The 17,854-nt window shown below is 41.6% G+C and overlaps 1 protein-coding gene across 2 annotated transcripts in view; it reads left to right on the forward strand.

Moving 5' to 3' along the window:
• ZNF423 (zinc finger protein 423) overlaps positions 1–17,854 on the forward strand; it is a 238,848-nt gene that overhangs the window by 199,070 nt on the left and 21,924 nt on the right. For both annotated transcript variants that reach the window (XM_031051938.2, XM_031051939.2), the window contains 2 exons: positions 14,810–14,941; positions 16,250–16,365. In XM_031051938.2, the coding sequence (XP_030907798.1) occupies positions 14,810–14,941; positions 16,250–16,365 (248 nt within the window). The remainder of the gene's footprint in view (positions 1–14,809; positions 14,942–16,249; positions 16,366–17,854) is intronic.

Genomic DNA, 17,854 nt, shown 5'->3' on the forward strand with positions numbered 1-17,854 from the left:
GGTGCTCAGGTGCCTGTGTATTATTTATTCACATTATTTAATTGTTAAAACTGATGAGATGCTTCAGCTTCCACATGATCCTGATGGCTGCCAAGCACAGGTGATTCCCTTCCATTTACATCAGATGCAGCTCAGAAAATAATGGATACATGAAACAAAATCACCCTTTGGTGCATCAGTTTCTGGTAGAGACATTTTTGGCAGAAGTATTTGGTATAAAATCTTGATGCAAGAGATATTTTTAATCTTTTGTGATTTGTCTTAAATAATTTATAACAAGTAACTGCATCTCACCTGGTCATAAAACGTAGTGACAAACAAGCTGGCACTTGTATTTCATTAATACACAGTGATAACTTGCTCACATGTACTTATTAGTTGTTGTTCTTACTGAATTTCCAAACTGGTCTCAGAAATTTAATGTATTACAGAAAAAGAATGCCGGAAATGTACTTGTCTCACAACTAACCTGTTAAGGAGCCATTTTCTCCACAGAAGCTTTCAAAAATAGATGGTAACTCAAAGGAGAATTCAGGAGAGCATTGTACTTGGGACATGCTTGTAAGAATTAAGCATTTTTTGCACATGATCATTTAGACTGATATGACCCTTCCCCACCTGAAAATGTATTTTTATGTTTTCTTCATGATGTGACTTCTTTTCTTTTCAAATTTTCAAATTCATGCTTCTGTTACAGTAGTATGAAAGATGCAGCTACACTGTTAAAATTGCAACCCATGACCGTAGGGAAAATCACAGTCTTTGGGCTGAACAGCACTGAGATGTCTGACACACACCATGGCATCTTGGCTACGTTTTCCTTGTGAAACCCTGGTAATGTCCTGTATGGGTTTTCCATGACTTGTTTGTTTCCTGTCTTGTTTGCATTGCACATGTCCACAATAACTTTTGTTCTCTCCAAGAAATCACAATTTTTTTCCTGCCACCCTTTTAGACACAAAGTTTATTAAGTGGTTAAGGATTAGTCTACTGTTCTCTCTGAAGCCTGAAGTGCTGATGATGAAACAGTGCATAAGGAATCCTTCCCCATGTGACATGTGAAATGTGAATCCTAAACTGTAAGGTATGTATGTTTGTAATGATAATTGGCTCAGATCAATACATGCCTGAATCATGTTTAATACTGGAAGGGCTGTGTGAATTTAGGCAACCTTTGTTGATATATTGTGCAATACTGCAGTGATTCATGGCATCCTGCAGAGACCACCAGGCCAGTCCCAGCACTGAGCAGGTTACAGAAACTGCCTCAAAACCTTCTAAGAAGCTGCTGTGGTCTCCCACCATGGGAGCTGGGTGAGCATCCACAAGCTTGCACCATCACTCCTGAGTTCTCAGCCTCACCCTCTGGCAGCAGATGTGGATTGTGGGGCTATGGGTAGGCCTGGCTGTGTTTGTTCACTCCAGCATCTTAACACAGTTACAAAGCTGATGTGTGTCCAGCCAGTTCATCCATAGCTGATATAAACCATAGCTGGTATAAACCATAGCCATAGCATTTGGTTTGTCTTTAAAAGATGGTGAAGTTGCATTTGATACCTGTGTGTGAAGCAACAGGGCCATCTAGAATAAAAGCCTACTTTACATTTAGTTCTGCAAAGTCACTCCACATTTGTGTCTACCACAAGCACTAATGCTTGAATGAGATATGAGATTTTTCAGCTACTGTAATTAGATCATCTTTACAGACCACAATAAAATGTTCATATAATGCTTAACTGTACATTAAGTAAAAACCTGCATTAGAATATCCCATATTCTTTCTAGCTGGTAAATAAGAGCATAAAGGCGAGTATCCCCACCACTCCCATTACTGCTCATAGCACTTAGTTACATTAGAAGAATGAGGCATTGTTCTGCCAACTCTTGTTTCCTTCAATTTGTGCTACTTACAGTGTATGAATCCAGCATGCTGAAGAAATTACTTCTGAAATCCAGCCATCATGGTACACACAGGTACCACAACACAGCCACTGTCAGGAGTCGATGGCTAGCACTGGTCTCCTGTGCTCATGACTAGAACATTATTGCTTTCAGCTGGGTTATAACTAACAACATTTGGAAGGTGTAGGTGTTACGTGGCCTGCTGAAGCATGACTTGTATTGCATTAGAGCATCATGGGGTTTTTAAACAGGCCAAAAGGGGTTTTAGCTATGATCAGTTATTGGGCATTGCACTGACAGTGTACAGGATGTTTGGGTGGCAACAGGGGCCTGCACTGTATTGACACCTTGCCTGTGCCTTTGAAGACCAACTGAAGCAGTTGATGTGTTTTGCAGTTCACACAGCTGTTTGGGACCATTGCAGTTTATAAATGTATTGCGGAATCTCTTTTCTATGCTTTTACTCTGCTGACTTGTTCATTGCTCAAGGATGAGTGCATGTCTTCTCCTCTTTCCCTAAAAACTGAGCACTCAGACTGCAGCTACACTGCTGTGTAAGTTCACACAGCTGGATGTGCTCCTTTCACCACCTCTTCAGGCAACATGAAGGCAGGAGGCAATTCCACCTACTGCAGTTCGGCTCCAGCCTGGGGCAGCTATTTTACAGGAAGTCTGGGGGCAAGCAACCAAGGTTCAAAACTGCTTCTGCTCATATGAGAAATCAATGTTTGGCCATAAAACCAGGAAGGCATGGTTGGGAATCACAGCCTGAATGAGAGAGTTTCAGTATTGTCATAGAAGATAAAACAAGAAGAAAACATTTTTGAATTTACTGTTTGTGTATTGAGGCCTTTTATTATTCATCAGTAAGTAAATATAAGCTAAGGGAGTGATTTGTTTCTAACAAGCTTATGAAATACTAGAATCATTTGTGAGTTTATTGGAGTGCTGATTATAAACATTCCCTCATGCACACTCCTTTGTGTCAAATTAACATTCAAAATACAAATACTGTATCTTTAAATATTTCTGTACTCTATTCCGAAGTATTTGAGATCTTTGATGGGAGACGATTGACAGTGTCACATGAAAAGTAGCTGAGTGCTCTGTCACCATTTTGGACCTATTTTTCATTTATTTGGCATTTGTTTTGCTCATGCCGCTTCTTTGAATTGGCTGTGCCATGCTCTAGCATTTCGGGTTTTGATGCAATGCATAATTGATGCTCATCTAGCTGCATAAATTCAGCTGTTGTGCATGCTGCACAGCCTCACACAGCTTCCCAGGATGTGCCACATGATCCGATGGTACTGTTGTGTGGTGGGAGGAGTGGCTGTTTTTGCTGGGCTTGGGTGGCCTTCGTGTATCACCCCGCAGCCTGCCAGGGTGTTTCAGGCACATGGGTGGCAGTGGGGGCATCCCTGTCTCCTGGAGTGCTCCCCTGGCGAGTTGGACTTTGTTGCTTCAGGTGTGGTTAGAAAGGGAGCCCCATTCTTGCACTTTCTCTTCTGCACTTTCCTGTTGGTAATCATAGGGAATAGAGATGCAAAGAAATAGGCAGGATTTGCTGCATGTTCCTTAGACCCCTGGTTTAGACCTGTCCCTGTAGGCAGTTTTCCTAAAGGATGTGCTGTGTATGGAAGGCATCCCAAGGCCAGGGCTCTCATGCTGGTGATTGGTACTGGAGAGCTTTGTGGAAAAGACCTTGGTTTTGCTCCTTGCTGTCACCAGAGCCATTTTACCCCCTCCATGTCAGTCCAGCAGGTGCATTTATAGTTTAATCAGACTGACCATTTGTTTTACGATTTTGTTTTTCTCTCCCTTCCTACTAAAACATTCCCCATATTCTCATTGCCAATGCCCAAATTCCTTGCCTTTCCTGTCACTGTGCAACTTGTTTTTACTAAGCAGAGGAAAATCCTGCAAGGGTGGGTCTTGGGCTAACATTTAAAAAGTCAATTTTTGCCTACAGGCAAAGTATTGTTATCAGAGTTCGTACCTATTTTGCATATATACAATTGTATCTTCCCTACCTCTCTGGGGTGACAGGAGCCAATGCTGACTTCTTAATGCTGATTGTTCAGTCTGAGCTTAAAATAAGAGCTCACAAGAAAAATGAAGAAAAAAAATGGTGGGTAACAGGTCTCTGACAGACCTTTATTCTTTCCTTCTTTTTGGTTCAGACAGGGACACCATGACATTTTGATTTAGGATCTCATTTTATTTGAAGGAGCAGCTGAAAACCAGTTTGATTTTCCCTCTCATTTTTCATTCTTCCTCAGTAACTTTTGCAGGGCTATGGAATATGGTCCTTCTCATCCATGCTTATTAGGTAGATACCCCTAGATCTATTCAATGGCCATCCTCTACAGCAATGCCACTGTACCTTTGGACTTTTCTAAGTCATGCTGGCCACTTCTGTGGGGCTCCAGTCCATTACTGTGCCCAGCCTTTGAAAGCACCTGCTTGGACCTGCCTGCCCTCTGTGGATGGGAAATTGTTGGTGCTTCTTGGTGGGCAGGTGCTTTGGTTTGTATGTTGCAGAGAGCCTGGGAAACCTCTACAGTGCCATGGGGCTGAGACCTGGGCAAGTTCAAGCAAAACTAGCTGTGTAGGAGTCCCACTGTTCACAAGCTACCAGATCTTCCTAGGTGATGTTGTGTTTTTATATGGTAGCATGTTCACACTTTCTCATGTCTGGGAGAGGGCTTCTTCAGCACCATTGTAGGACTGATGTTTCCAGATCCCTTTGTTGGAGCTAAAATACAGACTTTCTTTATATCTTACACTAAGTATTCTGTGATAGCCCACATATGTTCTTTGGAGTCTGTCTCCGGTATAAGTATTTGTACATGGCTTTCCTTAATGGATTAAAAAGCTAGTGACATATAAAATGAAGAAAATATGTTTCTAAAAAATAAATAAAAGCAAGTTCGTCACTGACAGTGTATCTGCCAACAGCCATATGCCTGACTGAGCTACTCATGTAATGGAATAGGGTGGGATTTGTTTACACAGGCTAAAGCCTTTGGGGTTAGGAGCCTGGAACAAGGTTTCTGCCCATACTGCCAATCAGTGATGCCTGCGGGCTGCCCTGGAAGTGTGCACTGGCCTTTTGCAGAGAGCTCAGGGCACCTGTATCATTGCTGCCCTTCCAGCTCCAGATCATATCATGGAATCACAGAATTGTTTAGATTGGAAAAGGGCTTTAAGATCATTGAGTCCAATGCTAACCCAGTACTGCCTAGTCTACCGCTAAACCATGTCCTATATGTGAAGCTGGCTGACTCATGTGCAGAACAAAGAACAAATGTAAAGGTGATATTAGGTTTTATGTATTATAGTCAATGTTTGTATGTTAGTTAAGAACTACCAAGATTAGCTTCACCGTCTGTGCTATGCAGTCATTGCTGGCAGTGAGATTTCTTCCAAAAGGTTGCTGGCTTTCAGCTTTTCTTATTTGGGATGAAGTTGCTATAGGGTATGATTTCCACCTGGACTGTGAAGTGCTACTTGAGCAAATTCCATCAACATTAATGGGAGATGCTCTGTACATTCATTTGTGCACATTCCCACAGTACAAGAATACATGTCTGCATAATGCAGAGATACTTAAGATATTTTCTTGTTTCATGCAGATTCTTCTTTTTGACTGCCTTTAGGAATATTGTGCCTTACTGCACCTTAGGATTCCCAACTTAAAATACATCTGCTAGGGCATATTTGGCATATTTACACTTAATGAGCTTTGAAAAATATTCATGCCATGCAGAATCAGTCACCTATCATAGCCAGCCAGACCTTGTTTAATCACCCATGGTTCCCTCTATTAGCAATGGCATCTCATTTCGTCAGTTCTGATAACTGGTTTGTGTCCCTGAGCTCCTACCCTAGTCCGTGGGGAGAGAGAGCAAGGGAGGTGCCTTGGGGTAGGACTTAGGGACAGGGGCCTCTCTGGGGCAGGGATGGATGCAATGTGGGTTCTGCCTTCATATGAACAAGTAAGCCCTGGTGCAGTTGTGCTAAATGACCATGTCAATATAGCTGGGTAATCGTCATTATGTATTTTTTCTTTTCCAAGTAAAAGCTGAGAGATATTTCCAGTGTTTTCCTTGTCTGCATGTGTTTTAAGAATAATTTTGGTCCATACCCTCATAACACTGCCATAAGAGATTGCTTTTTAACCAGAGGTTTATTCCCGAACAGTTCTGTTTCTCAATAAGAAACAAAGGCGAATTCATGTTTAAAAGAAATGTGTTCGTTTATTCTGAGTAAGTGGGTGCAAACTGCCCCAGTGTTGCAGCAGTGCAGCAGCTGGCCAACCTCCGAGCCATTTGGGGTTCTGCAAGAGAAATAATTGGTTTTCACTTGCACTTACAACTTTACGCCCACTGCATCATTTCCCAGATATCTATATTAATATAAGTTTTAATATGACCATAGCTGATGCTGCTGTAAAGTTTACATTTCTGGATATGTATTTACATGTTTATGCATAATTAGCAATATCAGAATAAGGCCTCTCACACCGGTTCAGCTGTACTCACTCAGGAGGCACTGCACCAATGTAGCAATAACTGAATTTTTCTTTGCTATAAACCCTATTCCCTCTTCCCCCCCCCCCCAAAAAAAAGTTTCAGATTTGTCATACTTTGATACCTTAAGAACCTTCAGTGTTTCTCAGTTAAATGGTATATTTAGAAGAGTTTTAATTTTTTTATGCATTTTGGTTTTATCTCTCCTTTCACCGTTCTTCTTCCCTCATGCCGTTATGGAAGTGGTTTACAGCTTTCTCCTACTCTGTGCATCAGCAAGTGTAGTTGACAACAACTGGCTTGTAGCCTGCTTGTCATGTTAATTATATAGTATTAAAGGCCATCAATGTGATGATTATTTACACGATAGATTTGTAGTCTATCATGTCAATGTGTACTTGGGAAACTGTAATATGAAGATCAGTGATACACCTCAGCAGGAGTTTGCATGTTTAAAAGATACTGTGTGCTATCCTGAAAGTCCTGGCTGATGCAGGGGGCTGCAGCCAGGGCTGGGTGTCACCCTGACTTGGATTTCCACCCCAAGAACCTGCTTTTGGGCAGGCAAAAATGAACCCAGCATTTGGCTGTTAAGCAGTAGCTGCAGAGGCAGGTGTGCCCCGTGCACAGGTGTCTGTGCAGGGCTGCGGGTAAGAGGGAAGGCTTTGCCTTTGGCGGCTCTTGCTCAAATTCTATCAGCTCTGGGGTCTCCATGCAACCAGGGTTAATGTACGCTGAGCCTGTAGGAAGTCTGGGTGAGATGTGGTGGGGAAGTGGCACCTTGTGGCTCTGGTGGTCCTGGTGCTGAGGCTGGGGAATGTGCCAGGCCTGTAAAACAAGTAAAAAGGGCTTTATACCCTTTCAAACTCAGTTTAAAGGTTTACATGGTTTAAAAGCACTTGGCATATTCCAGTGGGATGTTTAATATGAATTTAATGATGTTTTAATTTTAATTTTTAATCTCACAAGAAGAATAGATGCCAAGCAGTACTAGTAATTGCTGTTTGTCTGTATTGAGCTCTTCAGTGTGATATTGTCAATAGGATCGGAGGTTGAATGTATTGTTGTTGTGTAGCAATGCAGAAAGCTGCTTCTGGGGAAGTGATGAGAGTGGAGAAAAGACCAGGAGTAATGAAGAATATTCAGGTTAAGCAGCTAGCGCCAGGAACAGGTTGTGTGACCACAGACCTGCATTTAGAGCTGTGTTACTTCATTTCCACTAGTTATCAACATTAAAAATGAAATAATATAACTGTGAACATATCAAAACTTTGAAATACTTGACTAGGGTCCAGGTGTGTGGGAATACCATATTTTTATTAACCTCTGCCTTTTCTTAGGGGTTCATTAGCTTTATCCAGACTCATCCACTGTGCGTGTGTGTGTATGGACTTGCACACTCAAAAAGGCAGCATGTGTTTCTTTTCCTAGATGGGTTTTGCATTTCCATGGAAGCCACTGGAGTTATTTCTTAATGAGCTATTGTGAAGGAACAGCCAGACCTACCAGACTTCAGTCCAGAAGTTTTAATACAGGCTATTAAGAAAACGGATCTTCAGAGAAAGGTTGATAAAGTGTGAAGTTACTGTGCTAAAATGTAGTACATTTCCATAAATTATATTTATGCAGTTTTCCAGATTAATATCTAAATCTAAAATAAAGCTCTGCAGGCACGGTCCCTCTGGGGCTCTGCAGTCAGCAGACAGATGATGCACAACTCCATGAACTCCTTTGAACTTTCCAGATTTTATTTTTCTTGCAGACCAGAAATTGAGCAGGCAAAGGCCCATCTTATGTATCTGAGGTTCAGCCTTCCCCAGGAAGTGGGTTGGAGAATGCAGACTGTGGCCAGGAGGGAGGCAGGGGCCCTGGTGCAGTGTAGGAACTGCTGTCACAGCTCATAGGAAACTCCCTGCAGTCTCTCTGGGATCATGCTTCTTTTTGATGGTCATTTTAATGTTGCAGTCTACTGACATGTACTGGAGGCAGTGAACTTGCAAGCTATCCTATAAATAATTTGGCATCTAATTCTGCATATTTTGAGCTTGAGGATCCCTGAGATGATTAAAAGAGTTTAAAGCCCAATGTGTGGTTAGGCTAATTTAGCCTGAAGGAGAATACCTTTCTCAGACCACGGATGCTTGTAAGTAGTACATCACAAGAAGCCTTGGAGTTTGTTACCAGGAATCCATAGGCACTTCTTCTAGCACTTATATTTGCCATTAGGTTCTGTGGCTTCCGCCTCCTAATGTCTTCCCCGATTTCCCAAATCCCATCCCCCCTGAGAGCTTCCTCAGCTGGAGAATGGTGACAGCCACTTTGTCCTGTCAGACCTTTGTCCAGGCTGCCCATCCCTTGGAAAATTATGAAGGACAGAACTGTTTTTAATGATTTTTGATCAAAAGCAAATGTAAGGAAACCCAACAAAAATACAAGCAAACACACTTTGGGAACTCTCTGTATTTTTGTTGGTTTTCCTTGCAGTTTCTGGAAAAATCCAAGTCCCTGTGTTATCATTTTTCATTAAAGTGATGTTTCTAACCACAGTGGACAGCTCTCATATCCCTTGAAAACTTATAATAGTAAAATTGTCATAAGAATGAAGCAGGAATGCAAGATTTTATTAAACAATCTTTGGCTCATAAAAGACATCAGTGTTGTGCCATCCTAGATCATATAAATATATTTCAAAGCTGAATCATATTTCAGCAGAGAGATAAAGCACAAAAGAATATGAGTAGTGGATAGCACAAAAGAATATGAGTAGTGGATACCAACATAAAATATTAAACCTTCCAAGAATGGGTGTAGATGTATGTTTATGCACATGGGCAAGTCAGGGACTGTGAGCAAGGCAAGGGTTTGGCAATATATCAGTAGAGCTATGAGCACAGATATCCGTGGCAGTCTGTGTGTGTGTGTTGTGGTGGCAGGGGGGGTTGGCATGGTTTCTTGAGGTGTGGAGCTGGGTGTTTCTGCACAGCCGCGTGAAACACTGTGGGACCATGATGGGTATCTTTAGTCTGGTGGGGTCATCAAAGGGAGAGATGAGCTCTACCTGGATAAATAAGTATAAATAGTTTTCTTTCTGATATGTGACCAGATTATTTTCCAGTTGATTTCCAGCCAAGGTCCCAAGTGGACCACAGATCAAAAAAAGATAAGGGTCAGTTACAAGGTTGAGCTCATTCGGTGTTGCCATAGTAACTGACCTCCAGCATCCCTGGGAGGACAGCACCCAGATCCCCAGGTGACATTTCTGCTGCCACACCATCAATCCACTGCCTTTCACCGCCTGGCTGCCTAATCGCTGGGGCGCCGTGCCGCAGAGCAGCTCTGTGCTGCTGGTCCACGCTGCAGCAAAGCACGGGGTCCCCTAACCCTTCAGCCACCCCACCAGCTGGGGGGGGCTAGGCTGTATCCGAAGGGATTAATTACAAATCTGTAATGGAGCAATGTGGTCCAAGTGGTTTGTATAGCAAGCAGGTCAGGGGCTTAGACAGCAATGGCAGTGAAGAAATGTCATCTGTACAGCAGACGTCATCTTTGTCCAATGTGAGCATGTGCAAATTTGCCATCCCCTTGGAGCAGTTGCATCATGTTCCCAGACCTTGATTTTATCCTCCACCATTGGATTGCTTTTAATGAAAACTAGTGGTGAAGTGGTGCCAGCCAGCCAAGGGGTCGAAATGGTTCTCTGCAGGCTTTATTTTGGAGGGGGCTGTCCATCACTGTCATCCTACCCTGCTCCAAGCTCCTGACTCCTTCACAGCCACATGGAAAAAATTACTGGAGAAGCTTCTGCTTTTCTTATGTTATAAATTTTTCCCTTTGCATACTTACTTACTGGGAAATGAGTTGCATAAACAGAATAGTTCCATGCAGTTTTCATTTTATTTCCCTGTGTTCATTCCAATTTCTATTTATTTCTATTATAATTGGAGCACGCGGTCCATTTAATTTCACAAAATTTATGATCTAATGGACAGGAGAAGGTTCTCTGTGAATACGCTATATTAATGCTTTGTTACACTGAATTACAGTATTTCAAAGTTCATTAAAAGTGCAGTTAACTCATGGATGTATATATCTAAGTAGAGGAAAGATACTCCTCTTTATTGCCTTAATTTGCAGCAGTGGAGTAGAAATTTAGTGGTCTGGGAAGCTATAATACAGGACGTGCATGTTGTCTTCAGGAATGAGCATCAGATTGTCTTACACAATCTCTCAAATTAGGACTATTGCAGTTACTCTTTAAGGGAAAATTTTGCTTTATTAAACCAAATTGAAGAGGCAAGTTTTAACTAACAGTAAAAACAATTCCGTCTTGATTTTTATAGTTCAAATTTCCTATTTGTTATTGATGTGGTAAAGTGTCAGTACACAACAGTATTAATGTGTACCTTTATATTGCCATTAATGTAGTTATAATTAGAAATGCAACTGCTACAGTATAGGTTTAATATAGCATTATTATTTATACTGCATCCTCGCCATGAGGCTGCTAGTGTCGGTTCTCTTAGAGGCTTAGAGACTCGTTGTAATACGTATTAAATGCACATTGCTGCAACAGAAATAGCTTTACAGAGAAGCATATTCCCACTCTAAAATGGGCAGAATGACAGTCTAAGTGCTACTAAGCACCCTATCAACATATTTAAAACTATCCTGCAAAAGCATCTGAACTTGGGAACAATGAGCACTGTGCTTTGCCTCTGCTGTTCAGCTGGGTCTGCACACCCGCTCATCCTTGCTAACAGGCAGTAAATTATGTACCTCCAAATTTATACAAATGCCTGCCTTTGACATCAGTGGGCACCACCCAGGTTTCACCTTCAGGATTCAGATAATCAGCTCTCATTCCTACTGGCTTCCCTCAAGACCAGTATGGAAATAAGTATATGTCTGCCAGGGATCAAATGCTTTTGGAGACAAAAGTAGGTACTGAAAACGTTACAGGATACTATCATCTCCCCATGATACTTTTACACAAAGCACTCTGTTCCTCTTTTGGCCTGACATAGTTTCAGCCTGACAGAATCCAGCAGGCCTGCTTGTTTTAAACAAGAGCACATCCTATTATTTTTTTGAGAAATGAAGTGTAAAATTAATGTTTATTATTTTGAGCTTGAGAGAAAAAAAAAAAAGCAAGAAGCCCAAGGTTCTCATTTGCTGTGCATTGCTTTTTTTGTCCTGTAATCAATTGATCCCCACACAGATACACTTATGGAGAAATGGGAGAAGATCTAGCACAGCAAGCTGTAAAAATCTGCAGTTTATTTTACAAATGAGAGGGGCTGCATAATTCACTTGAGTTGTAAAGGTCTTTCATAGATGCTTGTCATGGTTAAAAAAAGGGGGTGGGGGATATTAAAATGAGGGAAATGATTATATGTTTTGTGTTGCTAAAGCCCAGAACCACACGTCTGACTGGAGTGTTGGTGTCACACCATACTGTCAAAAAGACACCTTGAATGTACCTATATGATTTTACATATTTCAAGGAAGTTATTCTCCAAAGGTGACAGAGTATCCCTATACATGTGCTGTGTTTCTGTGTAAAATAATATGCCGTAAAATGCCATGGAGGAGAGAGTGATTATAGCAGCAATTCTATCTATATCTTTGGGCATTTTCATATTTTGAATACACATGCATGAAAAGAGAAACGTTTGTCATGCTAACCATGGTACTTTTTCCCCCCTTTTTTCTTTCTGGATGGTTTTATAGACACAAGAAATACATAATGGACTCCTGTGGGAGTGGAATAAAAACCCCCACTGGTGAGGAGAAGGCCTTATAATTCAGAAGTGGATTTGCAAATCAAAAGGTCTTACCTCGAGTGGGATAAATTTCCAGATCTGCGGGAACCTATTATGTTTTATTATTTTTCATTCGAGTTTTAGTTTGTTTGTTATAAGTTTAACTATTTAAAATACTGCAGGGATCAGCCAAGAAAATACACAGTCTCTGTTACCTAGTTAAACACATTAAGCTTGTAAGAATATACTTCAATTGGTTCAATTGAAATACTGAGGTTTGTTGGTGTGATTTTTTTTTTTTGTTTTATTTGGTTTGGTTTTTTGGTTTTTTTTTTTTTTAAATTTTACTGAAATTACAGGTATTTAGGCTGGAGAAAGAGCAGCCTAAATCTGATCAGTAGTATGTGTCTCTCTGTATTTATGAACACACATGCTCACACAGGACCACGGACTGGGCATGAATCACTGTTTTCCAAATACCCAGTCTATGTAGGATAGAAAATTAATGTCAAACATGATTTCTCTGTAGAAGGAATTAATTCCTCAAGACCTGCTTCATACTTCCCAGGCTTATTGCAGTGTTTGGTCACTGTACACAGCTGTGTGGCTGGCATGCTCAGGATACTCAGCAAAAGGCACATATCCCTTCCCCATCTTTCCTCCTCTCTAGAGCAGATTGCAAAAACCAAAACTTGCCAGGCCAGGGTTCAATGTGAAAAGCCAGCCTTACACTTCAATAAGGGGAGAGGGTCAGGTTTTGAAACTTATTTGTCAGAAAGGGCAATATACCCATCTGTAATGCCTGCCCCAGCAGAGAATTGCAAATATTGTTGCATCCTAGAAATATCCTAATCCCTGGTTATGGCTGCCCAGGGAATTCCAGGAGCTGCTGCTGTGGAGCCACCAGACTTTTCATCTTTCTGACTCTTTCTTCCCTTTCATTTTCTCTTTTTACCTCCTTCCCAACCTGCCTGTTTGCATCTCCACATCCCCACCGCAGCTCCAGTGCCAGCACTCACCATTAGCACCTTGCTTTCACCCTGCATACCACCACAGAGCACCCACTGCTACACACATTTCCAGAGAGCCACCCAGCCTTGAGGCATCACTGGCACCGGCACCAGTGCATGCTGCTGCACAAGGCACTGCCTGGGCATCTTTTTATTTAAATCGTTATATTTCACACTGTTTTGGAGAGCCCTTCAAGCCTTGTGTGCTCTAGGAGTTACCTCTACGTGCAAGCGTGCCATGGTGCAAGAGCCACCATATGCCCAGGCACAGGCTGTGCTCTGCAGCCCATGTGTAGAGCCCCCTCTTATGGTTGCCCTGGCATCCAAGTCCCTGCCTTATAAAAGGGCTTTGGGCTCCTGAGAGTACCAAAGGCCTTGTACAAAACAATAATTTCCCTCTGTTTAGCCCCTTTAAAGAAATAAAAACCTAATTTAAAGACCATGCTTTCTGAAGACTTGCATTATTCACACAATCCAAATGCATTTGGCAAGAGATTAGTTCATGGTATAATGTAGTAATTTCTTATCTATCTTTGAACTAAAAATTGAATTTGGTGATATGAAGATATAAAAATAAAGCTGAGTGTACATCAAAAGACAATTGCTTTATTTTTTAAAATATGTTTTCATGAGAAGTTCATGTGCTGACACGGTGAAGGAAAGGCACATTTCCAGGAAATATTTATGGAAACCATCCACAAATTTTTTAAATTTTACATGTTTTCTGATTTATATAAACTGTACATTGTGTTTTCAAAATTTCTATAACTCTCTCCCTTCAAGAATACCAAATAATTAATTTTATGTGTGAAAATTGCTTTAATGTGGCTACATTACCTCAAAAAAAGACGCAACTGCACCCAGAACCAGAAACTTCAGTAAACAGAAAAACTTAGAATCTTATGGAAGTGATAGGCTTGAAACAATAGTAATAATTATTTGTATTTCCTTATGAGTTAGGTAGAACATAGGAGCATTTAAAACAGGCCCCATGTATTCAATGCTTAAGATATATGGTGTGAAAATTACACTTTCAAATTATATTTAAATACCTTCAGTGATCTCTCTTCACCTTGGAAAAGCCAAGAAATAGAGAACTAAGGCTGACACTCTGCTCTGAATTCCTTCTATTCTCTGATACTTTCTTCCTCTCCTGCATGTTTGCACTAGTCTGCATTTCAGCCTATTTTCAGTGTTGCTGGCAGAATCCACACTGTTAAACCCATTTTAAGTGATGTTTGACTATTTAATAATCTCTCCCCGGAGCAGGGATGCTCACCCTTTGTGGTAGGATGCGAGGTGGAGCAGTGCAGTGTGCTCAGGAGCCTGGGAGCAGGCTATGGACTCCTGGCAGGTTGATGGCGGCGCTGGTCCCATATTGCTGAAAATCAGTGCTCCTACAGTGTGCTGGAGCCATACATCTGCATGCCCCATATGAGCAGCTCAGCTGGCCTCTCTGATGAGGCTGGGACCATGGCAACGTTGGTGGGTCCATGGTACCGTGTGTGCTGGCATGGGTGTTTCTCACCAACTGCTGCTGCTGCATCCTCTACACTAATCTGCTGTGTCACTAACAAGTTGTATCATTTGAACCTTGCAGAGGAAGGAATCAATCATGAGTGCAAGCTGTGTAACCAGATGTTTGACTCTCCGGCAAAGCTCCTGTGTCACCTGATTGAGCACAGCTTTGAGGGGATGGGAGGCACATTCAAATGCCCTGTTTGTTTCACAGGTAAGACAAGGAGGCCAAGACAAGCCTCAGCATGCATGGCTAGATCTGGAAATGACACTCAGGGGATTTGCGAAATACTGTATTCCTTTCCTTGGGAAAAAGAAATACTATGCTTGGAAACATTTAAAGTGTTGTCTGTCTGAAACTGGGGCTCGCTCTGAAGAGCAGCACTGTGGTGTCTGACCCTGAACAGCACTGCCACACGTGGCAGGTTCTGCATTGCCCCCACCCTTCAGACCCTTTGAAATTCTACCCTGTGGCTTGAAGGCGCAATGTGTTTCCAAGTATAAGACTTGCATGGTATGGACCTGCTCTTGCAAGCTCATATTCCCCTTAGAAGGACCCTGTAAAACTAGGTAGCTCATGGTCTACTCTTGGTTGTGAGGCTCACTTGAGTTAAGGTTTGGTAAACCTTTATTGAATTAACAGATAAATAAACCAAATTGTACAACTGCAGTTTTGCCACCTGCTATCTCAGCCCAGTTTTCTCGTGGTGTCACACAATTTAAGAATCTGCTTTTTCTGTGAACTTGGAGTTAATTTATCCTTTCCTGAAATGTGCTCTAAAAAAAACTCTTTGAGAGCATGCATTTAATTCCACTGAAGAAGCTATTTTTAGATGCTGATGGTCATTCATATAAAAAGAGACAAAAATCAAATGAGGTAGATTTTTAACCAGCTAAAACATGTGGTTCAATATGTTTCACTTAAAATTTCACTTGATAAAGTCATACTAATAAGTTGATTCAAAATCATAATGTATATGCTGCGATATTTGTGATGTTAAATGAGAATCTTCTTTTTTTATATATACTGAATGGACAACCCATTTAAAAGGTCTAAAAACAGTGACAAGCCTGCCCTTTCAGATTCACATGCCTGCCAGAAATGCTGTTCTGGGCCACGTGTCTTCCAGACCCCAGCCATCAAGGCTTCTCCTGGCCCAGTTGTCCTGCATTAAAAATGCATCCAATGCACCTGCTGCAGGCCCAGGGCTCCCTGCAGGAGCGGTGACATCCTCTCTTTGGTCTCATGACTTAGTTCTTCCAGTTACCTATGGACAGCGTTAGCTTTATGTGAAATATCAAAAATCCATGCAGCATATAGAGTCTGTTAGAAGTAAGCTGACTGCCAGTCTGGAGACTCTAAATTGACTACTTGTAAGGAAATTCTGCCGAACAGAGTCTATCAGCACTTCTCTGGCAGATATCCTTGGGCTTCTCAGAGTCTTTGCAATCCTAGAAGTGCAGTTCAGGACGAGATGCATTATAGAAAGCAATCTTAACTAATCGTACTATGTTGTTTCAGTCTTTGTACAGGCAAACAAACTGCAGCAGCACATCTTTGCAGTCCATGGGCAGGAAGATAAAATTTATGACTGCTCCCAGTGCCCGCAGAAGTTCTTCTTTCAAACAGAGCTTCAGGTATGTTTACAACAGGAGTAAAAGCAAAGCTAAAGCTGTTGATTTCTCTGTGCAGCCATCACCTTTGTGCAGCATTTAGAAAAGGTGTATACTCTTGATATGGTCTGTTCTGCCCTTAAACAGTCTCTCAGTCTCCTCATGCCTCCCTGGGTGCTATCAGGAGGAAGGGGTCTCTGAGCATGGCTGGAATGAATAAATAAGACAGATATCATGATTCTTTCTAAGTATTTCTCTTGACAGTAGTGTTGGTACATCTTGACATGTCTACGTCAAACACCTTGTAAATAATTTCTTTTCTTCTATTAATAATTTAGAGACTTATTAACATACAAAGACTAAACAAACGATAGCTACCCCCTCCCCTTTCTCACTGTTAAGTCAGAAGTAAAAGAATTTTCCCTACTGAGGTATGAGAGCAAAGCATGGGTGCAGCTCAACACATGCTTAATTAGAGGCTGCACTAAGGCACAAGCACATTAATAAGCTGCAGGTTCTGCAAACCAGGCATTACATACCAGTTTCCCTGGCAGCACTGGGGGCCACAGCAGTTTGAGCCTTCACAAACCCGTGCCTGGGTGCAGCAAGCCTTTTGGAGGGGTTGGCCCTTGACCTGGGTATGCTGGTGCAACATTCTTGGGGCCGTGGCCCTAGGGACCACCTTCATACCATGCTATGAGGCTTGGGTTTAAATCACATGAATACCTTTGTTGCTAAAGCCAGGTAGATGCTAAAACCACCACGGTGTGTGTACCTGGTACCTCATGGGGAATGGACTGCTGGAGCGTGCCCATCCAAAGCGATCTCACATGGAGGTGTCCACCTGGCCATCCTTCTTAGTCATATCCTACCTGTGTAGCACCATCACCAAAATACCACTGCTGTCACCTGGCAAATGCAGTCTCTTTCTGAAATGATATTGCGTGCCTCATTGAAATGTATTAGCTTTACAAACCACAATTTACTTAAACTTTGGAGGGTTTTTATTTATCTTGCTGAATTCCCAAGCTGCTCCTCTTGTGTCGTGGTGTCATGCTATGGAAGGATGGTTGATTTTTTTTCTTTGTTGTTTTGGTTTTTTTTTTCTTTTGTCTCTCAGGGGAATCTCCTTTTTCCCTTGTTCTAGCAAGCTGATTTGCATAAGTGTACAAAAGTTTTAACTATACCTAGTTAATATTTTAATAAAGTCAGCAGATTTTGGGTGTTTGTGTTCTCTCACTATGAATGTTTTTAAGAAGGCATCTCTGATTTTTCCTGTAATTTTTCCTGTAAAATTATGTTTGGTCAAAAAGCCAGCACAATTAAAATGGGCACACTGGCTTCCTAGGTCACTGCATTAACCTTTAAAATCAGATGATCAAATAAAGAGAACCATGTTAAATTATAGTATTTACAGTGCCCATTTTTTGCAGTTAACAGTTTTAATTACATAGCGTTACAATTCTGAAGTGTTGCATATTGCAAAATTGCTGCAAATAGCAGCTTTAATCAG

The sequence above is a fragment of the Melopsittacus undulatus genome, chromosome Z (genome assembly GCF_012275295.1).
Source record: "Melopsittacus undulatus isolate bMelUnd1 chromosome Z, bMelUnd1.mat.Z, whole genome shotgun sequence".
Taxonomy (NCBI): domain Eukaryota; kingdom Metazoa; phylum Chordata; class Aves; order Psittaciformes; family Psittaculidae; genus Melopsittacus; species Melopsittacus undulatus.